The sequence below is a fragment of the Balaenoptera acutorostrata genome, chromosome 9 (genome assembly GCF_949987535.1).
Source record: "Balaenoptera acutorostrata chromosome 9, mBalAcu1.1, whole genome shotgun sequence".
NCBI lineage: Eukaryota > Metazoa > Chordata > Mammalia > Artiodactyla > Balaenopteridae > Balaenoptera > Balaenoptera acutorostrata.
In genome coordinates this window covers 36,614,286-36,638,032 of record NC_080072.1, presented here as the reverse complement: position 1 = coordinate 36,638,032, position 23,747 = coordinate 36,614,286, and the positions used below count along the sequence as shown (strand labels likewise).

Genomic DNA, 23,747 nt, shown 5'->3' with positions numbered 1-23,747 from the left:
ATCTTTTCCCATACTTCTATTCTAAATTGCTTGTGCTTTTGTATTTATAGTGCAGCCCTTGAAGACAATATATAATTCGATCTTGCTTTTTTATCTATTCTGATAACCTTTGCCTTTAGCTGCATGAGCTACACACACACACACACACGCACACATTGAATACAAATATTGATATGGTTGGATTTGGCTTTACCGTTTTTCAGTTTCTTTTCTATTTGTCTGATTTTTTTGATTTTTTTAATTCCTCTTTTCCCTTTATTGATGCCTTCTTTGGGGTTAATCAAATACTTTTCTTTTATTAGGTTTTTTGCTTTTTTAAAATTATTTTTAGTGGTTGTCGTAGGGATTACAAAAAGGTTCATTATCTATGAACCTTTAATTTTCAGTCTACTTTGGGTACTGTTTTGCTAGATCAGTATAGTTCTGTTTTTTCACAGACTACTTCGAGTTAATATTTTAATACTTGAGTATGGTTCCATTTTACCACCCACCTCTCCTTTTGCTATTGTTGTCATTTGTTACATCTACATACATTCTGGGTCCTACAATAGTGACATAATTTTTGATTTAAAGTTATTTGTACTTTAAAGAAGTTAAAAGACTGAAAAAGAGATAATCCATATAGTTTATATATTTTCACCTATATTTATTATTGGTAATGTGCTTCATTTCTTCCACTGGATCTGCGATACCATCTAGTTTCTTTTTCCTTCACCCTTAAGAACTTCCTTCAGTGTTTCTTGTAGTGCCAGTCAGCTTGCTATGATTCTCTGTTTTAGTTTATCTGAAAATATATTTATATTACCATCATTTTTGAAAAATAGATTTATTGCATCGACTTCTGGATGTATAAACCATTTACACTTAGTGTGATTATTGATATGGCTAAAGTCTCTCATCTTGCTATTTGTTTTCTATTTGTCCCATGTGTTCTTTGTTCCCTGTCTACTTTTTTAGGTCCATTTTTGCAATGAGTGTTTTATAGGATTGCATTTTATCATGTTTCCTTATTAGTTATCAATCTTTATTTTGTTACTCTACTGGTTGCTTTTGTATTTATAGTATAACCTTTAACTTATCATAGGCTACCATTATGTGCTATTATACTTCCTTACATATAAGAACCTTACAGTAATACACTTCCATTTCTTCCCTGTTGGACTTTATGCTATTGTTGTACATTTTATTTCACATGTGTTTGAAACCTCCAAATACATAGTTTTTCTTTTAATAAACAGTCAAAAATCATTTAAAGATATTTAAATAATAAGAAAATAATTTAAAAATAAAAATTTTAATTTTTTGCTAAAAATAATAAAGAAAATAATTTTACAATGCAGACACCATTTCCAGTATTCTTCGTTCTTTTGTGTGCATCCATATTTTCATCTGTTATCATTTTCCTTCTGCCTGAAGGGCTCCCTTTAAAATTTCATGTAGTACTGAAAGGCTAGCTGTGATATCTTTCAGCTTTTATATATCTGAAAGGTCTTTATTTCACTTCATCTGTGAAATTTATTTTTGCTATGTATAGAATCCTAAGTTGACAGGTTTTTCTTTTTTTTCATTCTATGCTTTTAAAGCCATTACTTCACTGTCTTTTTCACTTGCATTGTTTCACAAAAGAAATCTGCTGACATTCTTATCTTTGTTCCTCTGCATGTAGCATATCTTTTTTTTTTCTTTGACTAATTTTTAAGACTTTTTTACTTTATCGCTGTTTGGAGGAAGTTTGATTATGATGTACCTTCATGTTTTCTTCTTCATGTGTCTTGCACCTGGGGCACAGTGAGCTTCTTGATTCTATTTGCTTATAGTTTTCAATGCCTTTGGAATATTTTTGGTTAATATTCAAGTATTTTTCCTGTCTTCCTGCTCCTTATTCAGGGACTCCAATTACACATATATTGATTTTCTCCTGTAGTTTGAGTCTCTTTTAATTTTTTTAAAGTCTGTTTTTTATTTATATTTTGTTTTGGATAGCTTCTATTTCTATGTCTTAAAGTTCACTAATCTTTTCTTTTCTAATCTGCCAGTAGCCTCATACAGTGTATTTCTCATCTCATACATTGTAGCTTTTATCTCTATTAGCTTGATTTGGAGATACATACACACAGATGGGGTATATATATATATATATATATATATATATATATATATATATATATGATATATATCTATATCATATATATAATATTATATATTCTATCTATAATATACAGTTAATATATATAAACTCTTTTCATGTCTCTATTAACTCTTTTAACATGAATACAGTTATAGTAACTGTTTTAATGTCCTATATTCTAACACCTGTGTCAGTTTTGTTTTGATAGCAAATGATTTCTTTTGTCTTCATTTTGAGTTAGATTTTTTTTTCAGTCATCCTAATAATCTTTGTTTGAATGCCAGTCAATATTGATTTTACCTTTTGGATACTGGATATTTTTGTATTCCTATAAATATTCCTGAGCTTTCTTCTGGGACACAGTTAAGATACTTATATACAATTATATCCTTTTGGGTCTTGCTTTTAAGATGATTAGTTGAGGCCAATGCTGTGTTTCATATAGGCCTAATTATTCTACAGTACTGAGGCAAGACCTTTTTGTGTACTCTATCCAGTACGTCTCGATGAATTATGAGAATTTTCAGTCTAGCTTGTGGAAGCATGCACTAGTCCCCTCCCTAGGTGACCACCAGGTACTGTTGCCTCTAATCCATTCTGATGTCTTTCTCCAGCTTTGAGTAGTTTCATGACACTCATTTTCTGATCAGTACTCTGCTGAATACTTGAATGGGACACCCTGCAGGACTCCAGAGTTCTCTCTGTGCAGCTCTTGCCCCTCCACTACTCTGCTCTGCAAACTCTAGCTGTCTTGTTCTCTCCATACCCTTAGCTCCATGTCCTTAAACCAGGTAATCCACTGGGCTCCTCTTGTGCTCCTCCCTCTTGTACCAGGTCTGAACCTCTCTCAAGGTAGCAAACTAGGGCAATTGCAGGACTCTTCTCATGTGTTTTATGTCTCTCAGGGATCATTCTTCTTAACTGCCTAATTTCCAATATCTTAAAAACCATTTTGTTCATATATATTGTTTGGATTGTTCTTGTTATTTTGGGTGGGAAGGTAAGTCCAGTCCCTCTTATTCAATTTTCAATAAAAGTAGAAGTCTATTTATTTTTCAACTCAGTATCTTTTTATTTCAGTCCTTGAACATATTTCTGTGTTTCTTTAAAGTTCTGTCTACTTTATCCAACATCCGGGTAAGAGTGGGGTTAGTTTCTATTATCTGCTTTTTCTCTTTAGCATGGTCACATTTTCTTATTTCTTTAGATGTATAATTTTTTTATTGTGTATTGGATATTATATTCCTACTTAGCAGAGGTAGAATTTTCCTCTGAAGAGTGCTTATTTTCATTACAGCAGGCAGTTAAATTGGTTAGCCTCAGACTCTAATTTCTGTCTCCTCTGTAGTAGCATTGGCTGAAATCTGTACTCAACTCTTTCACCTGCATATCTGTTGCTAACAATAGGTTAGATCATCTTTAGGCCTGAAATGGTGCTTAGCCACAGGTGATGCTAAAAGAGAAGTTCCTTCTTCCTCCAAAATATGCAGGAGGCTGTATGGGTTAATGGGCGTATTCTGGAGTCAAGTAGACCTTGGTTTAAATCTCTCTCTGCTACTTTCCAGGTGCTTTACTATGAGCATATGATTTAAACATCTAAGCTCCCATTTTCTGTTTAAGGTAATTCAAATTATGTCAGAGCCATTCTGAGAACCAAATGAAGTAGTAAGTATAAAGCACTTGTCGGAGGGCCTGACATATAATAAATTATTAATAGGTAGAAGTTCAAAAATTCTATCTGGTAAAGAGAGAAACTATAGCAAGAAACACAGAATATTCTAAAATAGAGTGGATATAAGTTAAATAGGGTAGCAGAACTGTGTTAAAGAGCACAGTAGGAATTCAGCTGATAGAACTGTTAAACACTATAGGAATTCAGAGGAAATAAAGAGAACTTTTTTTGTGGGATTAAAATTTGTGCTTGGATTTTAACTTAAAAAAAAAAAGTCACTTACAGAGTGGGAAGCATGAAATGAAATTGCACATAGAATATGCAGATACTAAGGTAACCAGGCCAGAGTATGCCAAGGTTTTGTGCTGAAGAATTTTGAGAAATGAAAGAGAATTGATCGGCAAAGTGAGGTCAGATCATTGACTCTTTGAATGCCTGGTGGGAGGTTTTTACAATAACGATCATTTGTAAATACTAGAAGAGCCGGATATAATAAAATCACAGAATCATAGAAATTTCAGACTGGGAGTGAATATGACCTAGTTCAATGGTTTTGTTTGTTCGTTTGTTTGTTTAATTATCAATGTGCATCACAGTGAAACTTTAATAGATCTATACTACAGAAATGTATAACTTGCTCAATGGCCACTCCAGGTGGGTCCATCTGGAGATTCAACCGGTTTGCCTAAGAGAACCTCCATGGAAACCTAGTGCTCTGTTGAGTACTAGTTGAAAAACACTGATATAGTTAAATCTTTGCTTATTGTAAAAGTAAAAGAGTTAATGTATTGAGTTGGAAAGTGACTTACTCAAGCTGAATTAGCTATCGAGTGCCAGAATAGCTAGTGTTATTTTAATTAAAATTTGCTGAGCAATTAGATTTGGGAACATCAGTCTTATACATCTATGAATTGGAGAAGACAGTGATGGAAAGACCAGCCAGGATATACTGCACTCATTCAGGTCTGAGAAAATAAGAAACTGTGTGTGGTGTTGGCAACAGATCTAGCGAATGGATGCAAAACAGATTTTTAAACCATGTCAAAGGAAGAATTTTCAATGCATCTCCCTTCCCTTCCTCTGACTTTCCTTCACCCAGAAAATATTCCTTTTGTGCCACTGAATTCCAGGTCCTGCTTTGTCCTCATGTCACCTCATGAGCTTACAACCTAGCAAAGGGCTTGCTGAGAGGATGGATATTTCAGTATAGACTTGGAGGTTGAGATATTAAGCCATGGAGGTATCTGAGAGAACATTCTAGACAGAGGAACAGCTTATGTGGACAACATATGCAGCGGCTGGAGCATGTCTGATATGCCTGAGGAGTAGCTGGGAAGTCAGTGTAGCTGTCCTGGCCAGTGTAATCAAAAAGAACAGTGTTTGATGAACTTAAAGAAGTAAGAGCAGGCAGATCATGTAAGGTTTTGTAAGCCATGATAACAACTTTGACCTTTTATTCATTGATTGTGAGGAATGAGAGCTGAGACAGAGTATTGGGGAGGAAAATGAGTTTGATACATAGAAAGATATATGTTATGTAATGCTTTGGGTAGAATGAGTTTGAAATGAAGAGACCTCTGAGATTAACTTATTCATAGGCAATAGTAAATGTGTGTATGAACTTCTGTTAGAGGTCACGTTATAGAGATGTAGATGAGACACCCTCCAGATTAGAGAGGAGAGTTAAAGTGGGTTAAGGTGATTCGTTGTAGAAGAATTTGGGAATGATTTGTTCAGAGACTAGTCAAACAAAAAGAAACACTTCAGAGATAAAATTAGAAGGGTACAACTCTCTCGTGCCAAGTCAGTAAAGAAAGAGATTTACAAAAGGCAGAGAAGAGCAATATCACCAATGCCACTGATGCTATTATTAATAGCAGGCACCGTTCAGTTTAATGGACCCAAACGAGTTGCTGATCGGGACTTACGAAGAAGAAACAGTAATAATGATGTCACCATATATTCTGTGTAGCAGTTAATTGACTTCCAGGGCTTGTTTATACCTTATTGAAGCTTTGTTTGTGAGGCAGACAAAACATTTATTTTTGTTATTGCAAATTAGATAATGAAGAAACTGAGGTACAAAGCGATCATTTAAACTTGATAACACCATTCAGCTGGTTAGTAGCAGATGACGACATCAGCCCAAAGCCCAGATCTGCCATCTTGTAGGGAGTTAAAGCTGGAAGAAGACTGAGGTGTGCTACAGCACAGTCCTTTCCTTTTACATGAAAGGAATGGAAGCCTGGAGACTTGGACTGTCTTGGCCTGGACACATAGCTCCTCCATGACCAAATGGGGATTAGAAATTACAGAATGTTAATGATTGCAGACCTAATGAGTGCCTGCCTAGTTTGGTGGAGCAGCTTGACACTGATCTCATTCAATCCTTAAAGTAACAATGAGAGCTAGGTAATATCCTCCTCCTTTAAGAGCCAAGGAAACTGAAGCTGAAAGAAGATAAACAACCTGCTCAGAGTCTTCTAACTAGGAAGTCACAGAGCCAGGATTCAAACTCAGGTATATTTGACTACAAAGCTTTGTCTCATTTGCACATTATCTCGATTCTTGGTTTTCAGCACAAAACCACCCCTGTAGCTGCCTGCATAATCTTGATAGGTGCTGTTTTTTTCTTGTTTGCTTATTTTTGTTTTTGTTTTTAGAGATTGTGTCTGCATGCTTCTGACCTTAGCACAGTCTTTCCCCTTAATGTGGAAAGGGGTCTATCAAAACAGTTAGGGAATGCTGGCTGTAGCAATAAAGCAGTCCTAAAACGTATAATGGCTCAATAAGACAGAAACATATCTCTGCTCACATAAAGGGTCCCTGACAGTTTCAGGTCTGTGGAAGGGCTCTGCTCCACCTAGTCACGCATGGAGCCAGACAGACAAAGGCTCTGCCATTTTCAACCTGTGGCTTCCAAGTTCCCCTGTACATTAGCCTCCAGTGGGAAGGTGGAAATAGCATGGAGGTTCATATGAGATATTTTTGTGGGCCATATTGGAATTACATTATTTCTAACTTTAGAGCTAGAGCTTAGTCACAAAGCCTCACCCACCTGCAAAAGACGTGTAGGCCTCACCCATCTGTAAAGGACCTGTGCTCAGGACACACCCTTGGGAGCCCAAGAAGAAAAGATGGAAGAGCTAGCCTGTTTTTACCACAGAGCCTTTCTTTTTATTTATTTATTTTTTAATTCAAGTATAGTTGGTTTACAACGTTGTGTTAGTTTCTGGTGTACCGCAACGTGATTCAGTGGGTACACACTCACATGCACACACACACACGTGCACACACACATATATATATTCTTTTACAGATTCTTTTCCATTATAGGTTATACAAGATATGAATATAGTTCCCTGTGCTATACAGGAAGTCCTTCTCATTTATCTATTTTATCTATAGTAGCTTGTATCTGTTAATCCCGAGCTCCTGGTTTATCCCTCCCCCGACCTATCCCCTTTGATAACCATAAGTGTATTTTCTACATGTGTGAGTCTGTTTCTATTTTGTAAATAAATTCATTTGTATCATTTTTTTTTAGATTCCACATATAAGTAGTACTATATAATATTTGTCTTTCTCTGACTTACTTCACTTAGTATGATAATCTCTAGGTCCATCCATGTTGCTGCAAATGGCGTTATTCTTATTTGTGGCTGAGTAGTGTTCCATTTTATATATATATACACACACACACCATCTCTTCTTTATCCATTCATCTGTTGATGGACACTTAGGTTGTTTCCATGTCTTGGCTCTTGTAAATAGTGCTGCTACGAGCATTAGGGTGCATGTATCTTTTTGAATTAGTTTTCTCGGGATATATGACCAGGAGTGGGATCGCTGGATCTCCACACTGTTTTCCATAGTGGCTGCATCAATTTACATTCCCACCAACAGTGCAAGAGGGTTCCCTTTTGTCCACACCCTCTCCAGCATTTATTATTTGTAGACTTTTTGATGATGGCCATTCTGACCAGTGTGAGGTGATACCTCCATGTAGTTTTGATTTGCCTTTCCACAGAACCTCTCCTTTTCATTTATTTGTCTTTTTAGTTTCCCTCAAGTATTCCGATACATGTTATGTTCAGTACAGTCCTGGAACTCAGCAAATATTAGATAATAATCAGGTTTGTGTTCACTGTACTTGTGGCACTTTACGGTATTGCTTTACTTCCTTAAATTCAAGTAACACTTTTTGGGAGAAGAGAATCCAGTTTTATGGGGTGTATATTATAGATTCATAGATTCTATCCCTGAATGTTTCACAATATTACAATTGTCTCAAAATACAAATGAACATCAGTGTCTTATAGTTTTCTGCATATAGGTCTTTTGTCTCCTTAGGTAGGTTTATTCCTAGGTATTTTATTCTTTTTGTTGCAATGGTAAATGGGAATGTTTCCTTAATTTCTCTTTCAGATTTTTCATCATTAGTGTATAGGAATGCAAGAAGTTTCTGTGCATTAATTTTGTATCCTGCTACTTTACCAAATTCATTGATTAGCTCTAGTAGTTTTCTGGTAGCGCCTTTAGGATTCTGTATGTATAGTATCATGTCATCTGCAAACAGTGACAGCTTTACTTCTTCTTTTCTGATTTGGATTCCTTTTATATCTTTTTCTTCTCTGACTGCTGTGGCTAAAACTTCCAAAACTATGTTGAATAATAGTGGTGAGGGTGGACAACCTTGTCTTGTTCCTGATCTTAGAGGAAATGGTTTCAGTTTTTCACCATTGAGAACGATGTTGGCTGTGGGTTTGTCATATATGGCCTTTATTATGTTGAGGTAAGTGGAGAGATATACCATGTTCTTGGCTTGGAAGAATCAACATTGTGAAAAATGACTATACTACCCAAAGCAATCTACAGATTCAATCAAGCAATCCCTATCAAACTACCAATGGCATTTTTCACAGAACTAGAACAAAACATTTCACAATTTGTATGGAAACACAAAAGACCCCGAATAGCCAAAGCAATCTTGAGAAAGAAAAACGGAGCTGGAGGAATCAGGCTCCCAGACTTCAGACTATACTACAAAGCTACAGTCATCAAGACAGTATGGTACTGGCACAAAAACAGAAATATAGATCAATGGAACAGGATAGAAAGCCCAGAGATAAACCCATGCACATATGGTCACCCTATTTTTTATAAATGAGGCAAGAATATACAATGGAGAAAAGACAGCCTCTTCGATAAGTGGTGCTGGGAAAACTGGACAGCTACATGTAAAAGAATGAAATTAGAACACTCCTAACACCATACACAAAAATAAACTCAAAATGGATTAAAGACCTAATGTAAGGCCAGACACTATAAAACCCTTAGAGGAAAACATAGGCAGAACACTCTATGACATAAATCACAGCAAGATCCTTTTTGACCCACCTCCTAGAAAAATGGATATAAAAACAAAAATAAACAAATGGGACGTAATGAAACTTAAAAGGTTTTGCACAGCAAAGGAAATCATAAACAAGACGAAAAGACAACCTTCAGAATGGGAGAAAATATTTGCAAATGAAGCAACTGACAAAGGATTAATCTCCAAAATTTACAAGCAGCTCATGCAGCTCAATATCAAAAAAACAAACAACCCAATCCAAAAATGGGCAGAAGACCTAAATAGACAGAGGAGATACACAGATGGCCAACAAACACATGAAAGGATGCTCCACATCACTAATCATTAGAGAAATGCAAATCAAAACTACAATGAGGTATCACCTCACACTGGTCAGAATGGCCATCATCAAGAGATCTACAAACAGTAAATGCTGGAGGGGGTGTGGAGAAAAGGGAACCCTCTTTCACTGTTGGTGAGAATGTAAATTGATACAGCCACTGTGGAGAACAGTATGGAGGTTCCTTAAAAAAACCAGAAATAGAACTACCATACTACCCAGCAATCCCACTACTGGGCATATACCCTGAGAAAACCATAATTCAAAAAGAGTCATGTACCACAGTGTTCACTGCAGCATTATTTACAATAGCCAGGACATGGAGGCAACCTAAGTGTCCATCAACAGGTGAATGGATAAAGAAGATGTGGCACATATATACAATGGAATATTACTCAGCCATAAAAAAGAAATGAAAATGAGTTATTTGTAGTGAGGTGGATGGACCTAGATTCTGTCATACAGAGTGAAGTAAGTCAGAAAGAGAAAAAGCAATACCATATGTTAACACATACATATGGACTCTAAAAATAAAAAAAAAATGGTTCTGAAGAACCTAAGAGCAGGACAGGAATAAAGATGCAGACGTAGAGAATGGACTTGAGGGCAGAGGGAGGGGGAAGGGTAAGCTGGGACGAAGTGAGAGAGTAGCATGGACATATATACACTACCAAATGTAAAATAGATAGCTAGTGGGAAGCAGCCACATAGCCCAGGGAGATCAGCTCGGTGCTTTGTGACCACCTAGAGGGGTGGGATAGGGAGGGTGGGAGGGAGACGCAAGAGGGAGGAGATATGGGGATATATGTATATGTATAGCTGATTTACTTTGTTATAAGGCAGAAACTAACACACCATTGTAAAGCAATTATACTCCAATAAAGATGCTAAACAAATAATAAAAAATATATAAATTTAAAAAAATACAAATGAACATTTTTAAAGATCCAGAAATCATCTCTCAGTCCTAACCAGTGACCTGGTTAGAAGGTAATATTAATTTTTTTCTGTCTTCTATTTTTAAGCAGTAAGATAGAGTCCAAAGTTAATATCCTATACAGTAGGGGAAACAGATTTTGCTTAAGGGTCTCTTTTGTTCATCACATCTATGAAGTTTGATTTTTTTATTCCTGATCTACAGATCAGAAAGCAAAAGTTTGGAAAAATCTAAACAATATATTAGTGTGTTGTTGAGCAGGAGTTTGAAGTCATATTTGTGTGCAAAGCCAATGTTCTCAACCATGGTTCTATGTTTACATTCCAGTTGCCCTGATAGACTCTAAGTGTCTGGAGTACAGGGACCTTATCTTTTTCATCTCTTTATCATAGGGTGGAATATAGCTTCATACAAGTATGCTCAATAAACTTGTTGAATGAATGAAAGCATGAAAAGTTTTTCTCATGGCTCAACCTACAAATCCCTAAAAAGATATAATCAACTATTTCACTGTGAACTTTAACCAATTAATATGAAATACAAAAGTATCTCCTTGGAAATAAACTTTGAGAACAACTTTATTTTGTAAATTTTCAAATAGCAAATCTGAGAGAGAGGAGATCAGATGAAGGAAGAGATTCATCCAAGTCAAGAAACTAGAATTTTGCAAGAATCCAAGGATGTGTTTGCCGATGACTTTTGATAGCAAATTCACTGTACATTCCAAATAGGGTTAAATGTGTTGCTTAGGACACATCCTATGGAAAAACCTTGGGTTGTCCTCTGTTTTTCATGCTGAATAAAAAACTCAAAGTACAGGTAGGATTCTTGATTGAAGGCAACTTTAACTGTGTGTGTTTTGTTGCCTGAAAATCCCTAAAGATTAGACTCAGGAGCAAAGTCTTAAAAACTATATAGTGTCTTTTAGAGGTAAATAAGATATAAAGATTAAACTAACCCCATAATATTTAGTTTTGTGAATTGACATTGTATCTTTGTGATCTGCAAATAGCAGGATCTCTTGTGGTACTTTGAATCTCTATTATAGCACTTTTTCATTGTTCCTTATGTTCGGTCCATTGTCATTTATTTTTTCATTCATTCATTCCCACAGACTTGTACTGGGTACTTTCATATTGCTTGACATTCACTTATTATTCCAAGAAATGTAAACCTAAGATGTTGTCTGTATCCTTGGGAAGTCTGCATTTGAGGGATGGACACAAAAGGGAAATACTGCTGTGCTTAAATAGATGTGTGTGTACATAGTGAGGCATTAGGGAGGGAGGACCTGTATGTCTGGAGGAGTTGGAGAAGGCGATATCAGTTAGGGTTTGAAGGATGAGTGGGTGTTATATACCTCTTCCTCTTGATCAAGAGCTCCTGCGTTTCAGGAATCACATCTTCTTCACTTTTGCATCTGTTTTGCAACTGCCACAATACAAATATCATCCTTGACATGTATTTTCAACTCAGCCAATATTTAGAGAATTGAATAAATACATTATCTTGGTGTAAATCTTCCTTTCTCCATTCATCAATGACATGATGTGATAGAAGAGTGACAAGTACGGGTTCTAGCTCATTCTGAACCTGGTTTCACCATATGTTAGCTGTTTGACCTGGGCTATAATGTGATTCATCATGTAGCAGACACTTGGATACAAAAGTGAATACTATAGGTTCCACTCTCAAGAATCCTCCAACATCTCTTGTTTCCTTTGCTACATTTTCAGGTCTGTGCTGGATTAAACTGAGATTTAAACAAAATCCTGGGATTTGTTATAGGAAGGAAAAATGATTTTTTTATTTGTCTGTTTCCTTTGCAATGTCTGACACCGTGTGATGCATCCAGGCTCACTGTGATTTATCAGAATTCCTTGAGACAGGGGGCCGGATTCCACGGTGAACTCACAGAGACCCCAGTCCCGGAGCATCTGTCTTGTTTGTTTGCCCGTAGCAAGTGCTGACTGGGAGAAACAAATCTCTTAGGACAAAGGCAGCCACAAGCCATTTAACAGTTTTTAAAGTCCCCAAAGTATCACTGAAAAGCCTCCAAGTGTTTTCTGTATTTGGGTTTGTGGTTGTTGCTTTTAATACTACTGCGACTATACAGAAGAAATAGCCAGTTTTATGAACACGACGAAAATATAAGCACCTCTCAAGTACAGCCTGGTTTCATATGAAATGAAACTGTTGGCTTCAGTTATAGACCTGGCCCATGAAATAGAAATGCGCAGCCTTGTTTGCAGGTGCTAGTGTGCGATGAGCCCTGCTTATTCCCAGTGAAGCCCCGGAATCTGCTATGTGCAGTGCAGCTCCCAGGCAAGGAACATCTCCACTACTTTTCTAATTTTCAGTATAAGCCAGGAGTACCCCAGTGTCTCTGGGGTAATTGCAGATGTATAACTTGACTGGTTGTATTCACTCCCTATAAGAGTCTCCCATGCTACACAGATAACTTATATCCTGCTGGATCGTGGAAGCTTTTACTAGTTTCTCTTATTTCATTTTGGGGAATAAAACTATCTGTGAATCGAAAAGAAATATTTGCACATCATTCAGTACTCCTGCCCCTCCTAGAAATTTCCTGTAGAATTGAGAGCAGGAGGAATTATTTGTAAGATGTTCAGATAATTTATCCTCCAAACTGAGTTGGTTTTGAGAGTGAAAGAGGCAGCAGGTGACAATGAGACCAACCAGGACACATGCTTTCTTTGGTTATTTGAGAAGTTTTGCTTTTGTATGTCCTGGTTTCCTGACACACTAACTGTGGCTAGATGGTTGTTACCTAAATATTGTCATTAGTCTAGAAATCACAGGGTCTGTGGCGATCATGACAGACTTTCTGGAAGCTTTGGAAATAAATGTCTGAGGCAAAATTTGTTGCTGCTTTGTTACAGAGAGTTATCTTTCAGCCTCTCATAGAGAAGTTATCTCTGAAAATCAGTCTTCTAGTTATGTCTGTTCCTCTTGGTGAACTGTATTTAGAAATAACCAAACTGACTTCATAACTTAGGGCCCGGTCCTTCCCCTCTGTGAGACATGGCCTCAAGTCACTTCTCTGTTTCAATTTATGAACATTTTAGTGATTCAAGGTGTGTCCCACTGAACCACACACCTGTAAAATTTCAGAAATGAAAACATAGTTGTTGAAATTTTATTGTTTGGAGATTTATAATAAATGCACACACAACCTGACTGCTATAGCTGAAGGTGCTATAGAAGCACTAGGTCCTGCGGCCTGATTGCATTTAGAAACCTGAGGGATGTATGTCTGTATGTCAAAGGACTGCATGAACTTAATGACACAGCCATAAAGGATGAAGATGGCAGTTGGCAGAAAAAGGCCAGGATGGAGTTGCCCAGAATAAAGAGCTGCACCTTTCCTCTCTTTACTTGGCTGGAATGCTATGAGATGAGACTGGCAGGTTTCAAACTACATTCACAGCCTTGTGCACAACTCAGGACTTTTCAGTATAATAGATACACTGGTAGCTGATGCCTACAGCAGGGCACTGCTGAACAGGACTCCAAAGTGCGTTCTATCCATTATGTGTTATATCTTAGTATTAATTAAATTTCTATTTGTATAAGACTGCTGTAGATCAGGTGTTTCTAGGAGGACTAGGGGGGGGGATTCCCAGCCAGCAATGGCTGTATTCCAAGAAATAATTACCTGGAGAGATTCTGTGAGATGAGCCAAGCCTGGCATGACGATTGACAGATCATCTTTCTGCAGTGGTGTCACTTTCCTTCAGCTCAGAGGCAAGCCTTTGGGCTAGAGGATCTGTGCGTGATCCAGGCATTTGCTGATAGAGCAAATACAGCCCGGAAAACTTCTTTTCATCAGGCATGATTGAAGAATGAGGAGCTCTGATTGACTATCACAAATCAAGTCCTTAAGTGAATCAGCAGTTTTAGAAAGAATTAGAACAGTGGTTCTCAAACTGTGCTCCCCCAAAACTTAGTTTCACAAGATATTATCCAAATACAAAGCATTCCTCAGCCAAATAAATTTGGGAAACAGTGTATATTATGATTCTCCTAAGTTTTGCAGGGCATATAAATATGATAAGTCTCTGAGACTGAAATCTATAAAACATTTGTGTAACACTATTTAACCTAGAGTTTCCTGAACTTATTTGTTCACAGATATTTTCAAAGAATACCAATTAATATCTGGGATTACTGTACTGAAATCACTGAATCAGAGAAGAGTCATATACTCTGAATAACAAAACTGTGCCAAACATCCTCGATTTAGTTTCTGGTGATTCAGAAACTAACACAGCATGTGCCGTTAGGAATGTCTTCATGACCATCAGTTCTCATTCATTGTTCAATTTATGAGAAAGCATCCAAAAAATGAAGCTTTCTGTTTGTTTATTTGGATTCTAGAAAAAAAAGATGGGATACAGTTTTTCCTGTAACTTTATTTTAGGTGACTAACCAGTTTTAATTGATATGTTGACATGAGCATGTTTTAGGTGTTTATTGAAAGGTTAGTGTCAAAAGAAATTAATGTCCTGGTGGGCTTGTGTTTTTCTCTGAGGCAGATATTGATGAATGTACAGAGGGGATCATTGAGTGCCACAACCATTCCCGCTGCGTTAACCTGCCAGGGTGGTACCACTGTGAGTGCAGAAGCGGTTTCCATGACGATGGGACCTACTCACTGTCCGGGGAGTCCTGTATTGGTAAGCAGCTTTCAGCCATGCCCTCCATCCATCTGGACCTTTGCAGGAGGAGCAGCCTGCTTTGGTAGTCTGTTCAGCTCCCAGTGTTAAGATATGACCCCTCACTGGTTAAACTCATCAGTTTTCAAATTTCCTCCCTCTACAATTCAGGGATCAGGCCAGGGATTAGGCAGTGCAGGGTTTTAGAACTATTATACAGAAACTGGGGCAGTCAGAGGACAAAGCCTGGGTCTGTAGGCTGTGGCTTTTAGTTCTTTCTGAAGGAAACCATGATGACTTGCTGGAATTTTTCACAGTTTAAGATACAGCTGTGGGAGAAGAGGAAATATTGCGGGACTTAGAAAGTTTAGTTTAAATCTCAGCTCTTGTACTACAAACGTCACTGTACCTCTCTGAGCCTTCTCCTGTGAATACATAAAAATGTGGATAATAATGCACATATATTATTAGATTTAAATGGGATACCATAATATTTAAAGATTATAAGCTTTGGATTGATGCACAAATATGATAGAGTCAAATTAACCTTATTATTGTTGCTATTACCACTGCTATCATCTTTGCAAGGTCTCCTTGAATCACTTTTCTGCTTGCAGTTCTGTTAACTGCTGAACAGAGGAAGTTAACAGATGGAGTTCTTCCCCTTCAAGACCTTATACCTTTCATGAAATCCAAACAACTGATCAAAAATGTAATCGTTTCCATGAGAACCTTGGCCAATCCAGTTATTTCATGCCATGTGGACTCAGCTGAATTCTTAATGCTGATTTGGACAGACCCAGAGGGCAAGCATTCTGACCATGGGTTCTCAAAGTTCAGAATGCTGAATTAGAAAATGGAAATTTGACTTTGCTCTCTGCATATCTATCTTATTTTTTCTAAAGGTTGCTCCTGAGAACCAGTCAGTGTTTTTTACAACTCTTCCCCTAAGATTGCTCTGAAGCAAAGATGAACTGGGGAACAATAGGCACATGGCATGAATGGTCCATTGCAATGTCAGCATTACTGCTGAGAGGCACGCAGTGTAGTTGTTAGAGGCATAGACCCTTGAGCCAGACTCCCTGAAGTCAAATTCCAGCTCTGCCATTGCTAAGTAGGTTGCAAGGTCTTATCTAAACTCTACCTCAGTTGTCTGATCTATAAAATGGAAATGTTCATGTTCCTGCATATTCAGCCCTCTACCCCACGTCTATCCGTGTTTCTTTTATTGTTAAAACGATGATTTGCAACCTCAGGGAGAGGTTTGCATCTATCCTGGGTCTTCATGTACTTCCTTTACACATGGCCAGGAACTTCTGTATGTGTACAACTCAGAGTAAATAGATGTTATGTGAATAGGGATAGATCAAATGGCTGTTGTTGGATAGAAATATAGAATATTGACATATGCGATATTACATTTTGGCGCTAAAGATAAAAATTTCATTTTTAAAAACAGTACTTAACATCAATAAATAGGTGACTCTTAGCTTTTTTGTGCATAAAGGACCTTAAACATGACTTAGTTGATCCAATTTGATAACTGCCTGGACCTGCCATGGTGTCGCACACTTCTGTGCCTTTGCACGGGCCGACCCCTCTGACTGGAATGGAACAGAGCTCTGAGTCAAGGAGCTCTTCTCCTTGATCATGCTGATTCACATGTGAATTTTTGTTCATTTTCCTAACTTCAGCTCATGTTTCACTGGGACCCCATGAAGCATTCTTTGATGTCTTCATAGGAGTCATCACTCCTCTCCTCTCTAGCTCTAGAGCTTTTACCTCGGCATATGTTTCTGTAGCTTCACTTGTTGCACTACCATTCAGTTTATTTGCTCTTGGACTAGTCTGTGAACATGAAATGAGGTTTATTCTTCTGTTTCTCCAGCGAGACCCGTTGGTAGTTGGTGTGCAGTAAATGAGAAGATGCAACCACAGTTCATGTGTCCAGTAAAGAAATGCAATCTCAGAAAGGGTGACACCTTGCTTCCAGCCACGTAGTTTGTTTGGTACAAGTCGAGACTCAAGCCTAGGTCAAGGGTGACTCTATGTCCCAGATGCTGGGGACAGTCCCACTTTATACCTATTGTTCTGATGTAATTATCAATCGTGCCCTGTCACTGTCATAAATGTCCCTGTTAGAATGACAGATGTCATGGTCACCTCACCTGCTGATTTCTCTCTGCCATGCTGAGTGACGTGCCTGGGGAACAAAGCTCTGCCCCCCCCCCCCCCCAGGGATGCACTTTCTTCATCCTTGAACTGCTTCCTGCTCTGCCCAGGAAAATGTCGGTGAACTGGATTCCTTGGCAAGGAACTAGGGTTGTTTTTAGTAGTAACATATTTTCTGAATTCGCTTTCATTTCCTCCCCTTTAAAAATAGCTTTGTATATGGGTCTTACTAAGAACAGAAATCTGACCATCATTTAGGTTATTTTTGGTAGTTGAGAGCACTGTTGGTTCAGAATATTTCTTGGTGTAATAGATGTATAAATCTGATCATGTCACTTTCTTGTTACATCCTTCTAACGCCTTTCCATTGGATGTAAATAAATTTCTAACTTCTTTGCATGGTCTTCCTCCAGGCTTTAGGTGACATTGTCCCTGCCCACTTATTGGGCTTATCTCTTATATATGTTAGCCTTTCTGATCTTTTCATGCCTTGAACCTGACAGTGAACTCACCCAGTTTCAGGGCCTTTGCCTTTGCTGTTCTCTCCGTCTGGAACACTCAACACCTGTTTCCTTGCATGGTTGTCTTTTTTTTTTTTTTTTTGGAAGTATAGTTGATTTACAATACTGTGTTAGTTTCATGTGTACAGCATAGTGATTTGTTTTCTTTTTCTTTGCAGATTATATTCCATTAAAGGTTATTACAAGATATTGGGTATAGTTCCCTGTGCTATACAGCAAATCCTTGTTATCTATTTTATGTATAGTAGTTTGTATCTGTTAATCCCATACTCCTATTTGTCCCTCCCTCCCTTCCTTTCTCTTTGGTAACCATAAGTTTGTTTTCTATGTCTGGGAGTCTATTTCTGTTTTGTATATAGACTCATTTGTATTATTTTTTAGATTCCACATATAAGTGATATCACATAGTGTTTGTCTTTCTCTTATTTCACTTAGTATAATATTCTCTATGTGTATTCATGTTGCTGCAAATGTCAACATTTCCTTCTTTTCATGGCTGAGTAATATTCCACTCTGTGTGTATATATGTGTGTGTGTATGTGTGTGTGTGTGTGTGTGTATATATATATATATATATATATATATACACACACCACATCTTCTTAAGCCAATCATTTGTTGATGGGCACTTGCGTTGCTTCCATGTCTTGGCTATTGCAAATAGTGCTGCTACGAACGTTGGGGTGCATGTATCTTTTTGAATTAGAGTTTTCATTTTTCCAGATATATACCCAGGAGTGGGATTGCTGGATCATATGGTAACTCTACTTTTAGTTTTTTAAGAAACCTCCATACTGTTTCCACAGTGTCTGCACCAATTTACATTCCCACCAACAGTGTAGGAGGGTTCCTTTTTCTCCACACCCTCTCCAGAGTGAGTTTGTTATTTATAGACTTATTTTTTCATTTAATTCTTAGCTCGAATGCCACTTGTTTGAGGAGACTCTCCCTGACTATTTTATCTGGGGTAGTTGCTTCATTATATCTCTCTTTTATATCTTTTATAGCATTTTTTTGGTTTACAAATTTATTGTGTATATACATATGTGTAATTGTCTCCTGCCACAAATGTACAGATTCTCTGAGGGCAGAGACCTTGTCTGTGTTTCACCACTGTACACACAGTTCATCATGTATACACAATGTAGGCACAAATTAGGCATTCAATGCATATATGTCAAATGATTGAAAGAATAGATAAAACTGTAATAGGTCAAATTTATTTTGTATTTGGTTTGACACAACTAGTTGTGTAGATTGCAGTGAGTAACATAAGGTGTTAAATATCACAAAATCATGTGAGTCTTTCGTTTCAGAAACATAATATTTATTAAGAACAACCATTACACCAGTACTGGGTTAAGTCTTCTGGGAATATGAGTATAAAGAAGATAAGATCTCTGTTCTTGAAGGATTTATAACTTGAAATATTTTGAATCATAATAACCTATCTTAATGGCACTGAACATTAGCACATAAAATAAGCCCTAAATAACATCAGCTACTAATGCTTACATTTAAAAGAAATAGCAGCATCTAAAACAATCGTTTAAAAAACTCTTTTAAGTGTTTTAGCAACATGCACTCAGCTATGCTTTTTCCCCAGGCAATAGCAGGGATGGCATATGTTGGAATCTAAAATATGGCAATTATAGGCTTTCAGGGCAACAGTCACCTGCCACTCCATGCCATTTTTTGTTAGATGAGGTTAACACCTGCTCTACTGACTTCATCAGCTACTGGAAACGTCGAACGTTACTAACATCATAAAGAACAGCACCCTTGCAAGATTTACTGTTGCCTCTTTCTGCTAAAGTAGATCATATAATTGAAGAAATGACTAGTCTAGGTATTGTAGAGACAGACGGAATCGCCCTTCTTGAGAAGCTTATCAGAGTCTCCTCTATCTCCCTCTTTCTCTCCCATTTGCTTGTATATGTTTATAAGTCCGGGAGAGATGGGCACACACAGGTTTGCTAGCTGGAATTTGTAGACGAAGATGACAGGGATGCCTTATTACTGTGGGGTCCGGTGTACTTTGTGTTTGGATGCAGTGGTGGGAGTTCAGTGACTCTCGGTTATCACATAGAAGCTGTGAGCAGTTCCTTTTTATCTGGGCACAGTTATCTGGGTCATTTAGAAATGAAAACTAGTGTATAATCAACAATGCCATGTCTAGAGAGCAGGATTTTACATATTTTGAAAATGAGATTCAAATTCCCTTGGATGTCAGTTTGCCTCCGTGATCTTGCTTCTGCCTTTGAATCTTTATTTTCCTCTGCTCCCTCTCATCTCCCACATGAATCCTCGGGCCTCCGCAAATATTTCTTCCACCCTTCCCAAACCCTGCACTCTTTACTCCTTTGCTTGTATGCTTTTCCCTGACCACCCCTCTATCCCCATTTCCACTTGTCAAAATCCTGATGAAGTTTTACACCCTAAACTAGTGATTCTCAAATGTGTTTCACAGTAGATTCACGTGAGTAGCTTTTTAAAAATACTTAAAATGGGGCATCACACACTGGGAGAATCTGATTCAGTTGGTCTGTTATGGGATAGATTGAGGTCATTTTTTTAAGGTCTGCAAGTGATTAGAAAGAATAGTCAATTAACATAGAGAACCACTGTCATATTTCTCTAATAATAAAAAAAAAAGGCCTACCTCTTCTATGTTCTCATAGCCATGTGTTTGCACGTGTTGTATGGAATTTATCAGATTAAGTTTGTTGTCATCCCTTCTTTATAGCCTGCAGTACAGCTGAGGTCTTTTTGTATCTTCTATAGATTTGTATTGAATTAAATTGTACTGTTCATGCAATTTTGTCATTATTGTTATCAAACAAAATTTTCAAATCCTGGTAAAATCCATTTTGTTGATGACGGACTCGGGGATAACATATAGCTCTTCCAATGGGACGCAGCACCTCTTGGCCTCCCATTATTGCCTCCTCTAAAGGGACTTGGTTGTGTGAGGCAGGTTCCCAGACTCTGGAATCTGTTTTCTGGTCACTGTAAACAGCCCAGTGAGGATTTACTTGTCAGAGCAGCTGCTGCAGCTGACGTGAACTTGCAGAGCAACATAAAACAACCAGAGAATGTTCCACTGGAATCTCTTGGGAAGGAGATTTCACTTTTTATTGATTGAAGCATCAGGGCTGATCGAAATGGTCTAAGAATGATTTGGGTTCTGCTGTCATTGCCCAGTGTCTAGTTCTCATAGGAGTGGAGATTTAAAAAAAGGGCTAGAAGCTGGACATGCTCCCTGTGACAAACCTCACTGCGGGGGGTGGAGGGTTCTGAAACCTTAGCCCATAACAGTGTGATACAGGAGAGGCAGGTTTCCAGTATATACTTATAGGATTGTTGGGATTCAAATCCCAGCTGGACCGCTTTCTAGCTGAGTCACATTTGGCAAACTATTTAACCTCTCTCTCTAAACCTTAGTTTCCTCAGCGTACAATGATTAAAATAATATTTCCTGGTGGAATTTTTTATAATATAAGTGTTCCTATATGCCAATATCCTAGCAAGTAGTAGATGATAACAGTCAACATTTAACTCCCCTTCGCCTAAATCTCTCATCTGTCAAATGAAGACAGCAACAGTGATACTAATAAGAGCCAACATTTATTGAGAGCTTACTTTCTGCCAGGCACTGAGCAATTTACAGAAGTGCCGACCTCATAAATTGCTGTGGAGTAATTGTGAGGATTAAATAAGCTAACATAGGAAAAAAACATTCAGCACTTGTGTTTTTAAGTGCTCGATAAATGGGAGCTATTATCATGAACTGAGCACCTACACCATGTGCCAGGGAACTTCATGCATTACATAATTTAGTTCTCACAACTGTCTTAGGAGGGAAGCCCTTTTACTGTCACCACTTTAAAGATGAGGGAAATAAGGTCCCAGGGATTAAGATAACTTGTCCCAAATGCCACAGCCAGTAAGTGGCACACAGAGGCTGTAATCCAGGTGCCTTTGATCCCAAATCTTCTTTCTGCTTTTAGTATGTTAACACTGCAGAGCTGTGTGGAAAGGAGGAGACCTGCGATGAGCCACAGGCAGAGGAGCTGCCAAGCAGAGCAGCTAGAGGTCAGTGAGACACAAGGCAAAGAGCGAATGAGGGAGTATAACTGAGACCCAGACAGAGCTGCTATATTCTGTCTGAATCAAGAGCATCGGGGAATTGCTGTATCCGAGGGACTCAAGGGCTGTGTCTTCGGGCCCTCCTGCTAGACCAGGGGCAGGATGTCAAGGTGGCAGGTTCTTGACAGGTAATCTGATAGCATCTTAGCCTTAACAATAGTATCACCTGGCTATCCACTGATGCGATTACCTTCCCTACATTTTTCATGATATGAATCCAGAGTAGAAAAGGAAAGGAAGGGGTGGGGAATAAAGGGTATGAGAAACAGTGGTAAGTAGATTTTTAACTAATTATATTTGTTCTTTCATTCATTCATTTATCCCCCGCCGCTTGAAAGTAATTAGTATATACAAAGAACACACATTCAGTAGGGTTATTAAAATAAAAATATTTGAAAAATACAGAAAATATACTAACCATGAGAGTTAACAAAGATGTTTACGAATATCCTGACAGGCAGAGCAAAAAGGAAAGCATGATTATATGAACTGGTCTAATCTGAAAGGAGTTCGCATAAAAAGTCTTTAAGCAAAAAGGCTCAAATGTGCTTTTTCTCTGTTCCAGAGCAGAGACATGCCAGGGTGGTGAAAGCATCTTTGTGGACCAGAGTATTTCAAGCTAAGAAAGTTTCAGAGACAGTGGCATACACACCAATCTCGGAACACTCATTGGATTTTCTCTTTGCCAAACAATAAAACCCACCCATGCATAAAGTATTTTCATTGAAACAGCTCCTGCCCTAACCTTCCTTGATAATATTTAATGATCTCTCATTAACTTCAAAATTGATATTTGTTGCCAAAGAACTTTAGGTTTGGTTTTCATCCAAGTAATGAATTATCTACCATTTAAGAGACTTCCCAAAGGCAGACACCACCTGGCCATGTCGCTGTTTAAATAGCTTTATGCATCTAACTAGCAGTGGTGTGAAGTATGTGGGGCTGTGGTCTGGGGACTCAGAGGAGGTCAGTTGCTTGGCACAAAATTGCCACCTTCAAATGGACAGAGAGACCAGGGACAGACACCACCTGGGTATGGAATGGATATGGAATAGGATTAGTATAGTCAGGTCACAGGATGGAGAGGATAAGAACAGTTTCCAACATCTAATAGAGGGGATATTCTGGGTCCCCCAGAAAGGGCCTTACAGTGGATATTAACACACAGTTGCAAATGTTAAATCAGATGAGAAATGTGTCCCATCAGACCCTCTGCAAGTTTCCTGCTCCCCTTCAAATCCAGCCATGCATATATAAGCCTGGAGCTGTTTAACTGTAAGTTAAATTGGGGACTTCTCGAGGAAGGCAAATGTTCCTCCTCAGTGTTGGTGATAAACATTTCAAAAATATAATTTCACAAAATGATGTCAGAATAGCATTCATCGCACTAAACTCAGGCGTGAACGCAAAGTCCATTGATCACCCTCTGCCTATCTGGGCTGACACAACAGGCCTATGTGATATTATCCACTTCAGCTCTGGAGCTGAAACAAGACATCTCAGGGAATTATTCTAACAGACCTCAAACTAACGATAGGGTCTATCCTCTAAGCCACCCCTGGCCCTGATTAGTATCTTTTCAGGGACAAACACCTTCCTAATGGAAGCTGTGACCAGCCATGGAACAGATAAAACAACTTGGAGCCATGCCTTGAAGCAATGCACAGTGCATGGAGAGCCAGGGACCTCAGTTCTAATCCAAGTGAAGATCACCTGGGTGATAATGAAGAGGAGGAAAACTAGAAAACTATTAAGAAACAACTCTTCACAAGGATTGCCATGTTATACTTATT

The 23,747-nt window shown here is 38.1% G+C and overlaps 1 protein-coding gene across 2 annotated transcripts in view; it reads left to right on the top strand.

Annotated features, from left to right (window-relative positions):
* NELL1 (neural EGFL like 1) overlaps positions 1-23,747 on the top strand; it is an 858,172-nt gene that overhangs the window by 768,842 nt on the left and 65,583 nt on the right. The window contains exon 16 of one of the 2 annotated variants that reach the window (XM_057553939.1): positions 14,993-15,133. The exons of the other annotated variant lie outside the window; for it this stretch is intronic. Within the exon in view, the coding sequence (XP_057409922.1) occupies positions 14,993-15,133 (141 nt within the window). The remainder of the gene's footprint in view (positions 1-14,992; positions 15,134-23,747) is intronic. 2 annotated transcript variants of the gene reach the window in all.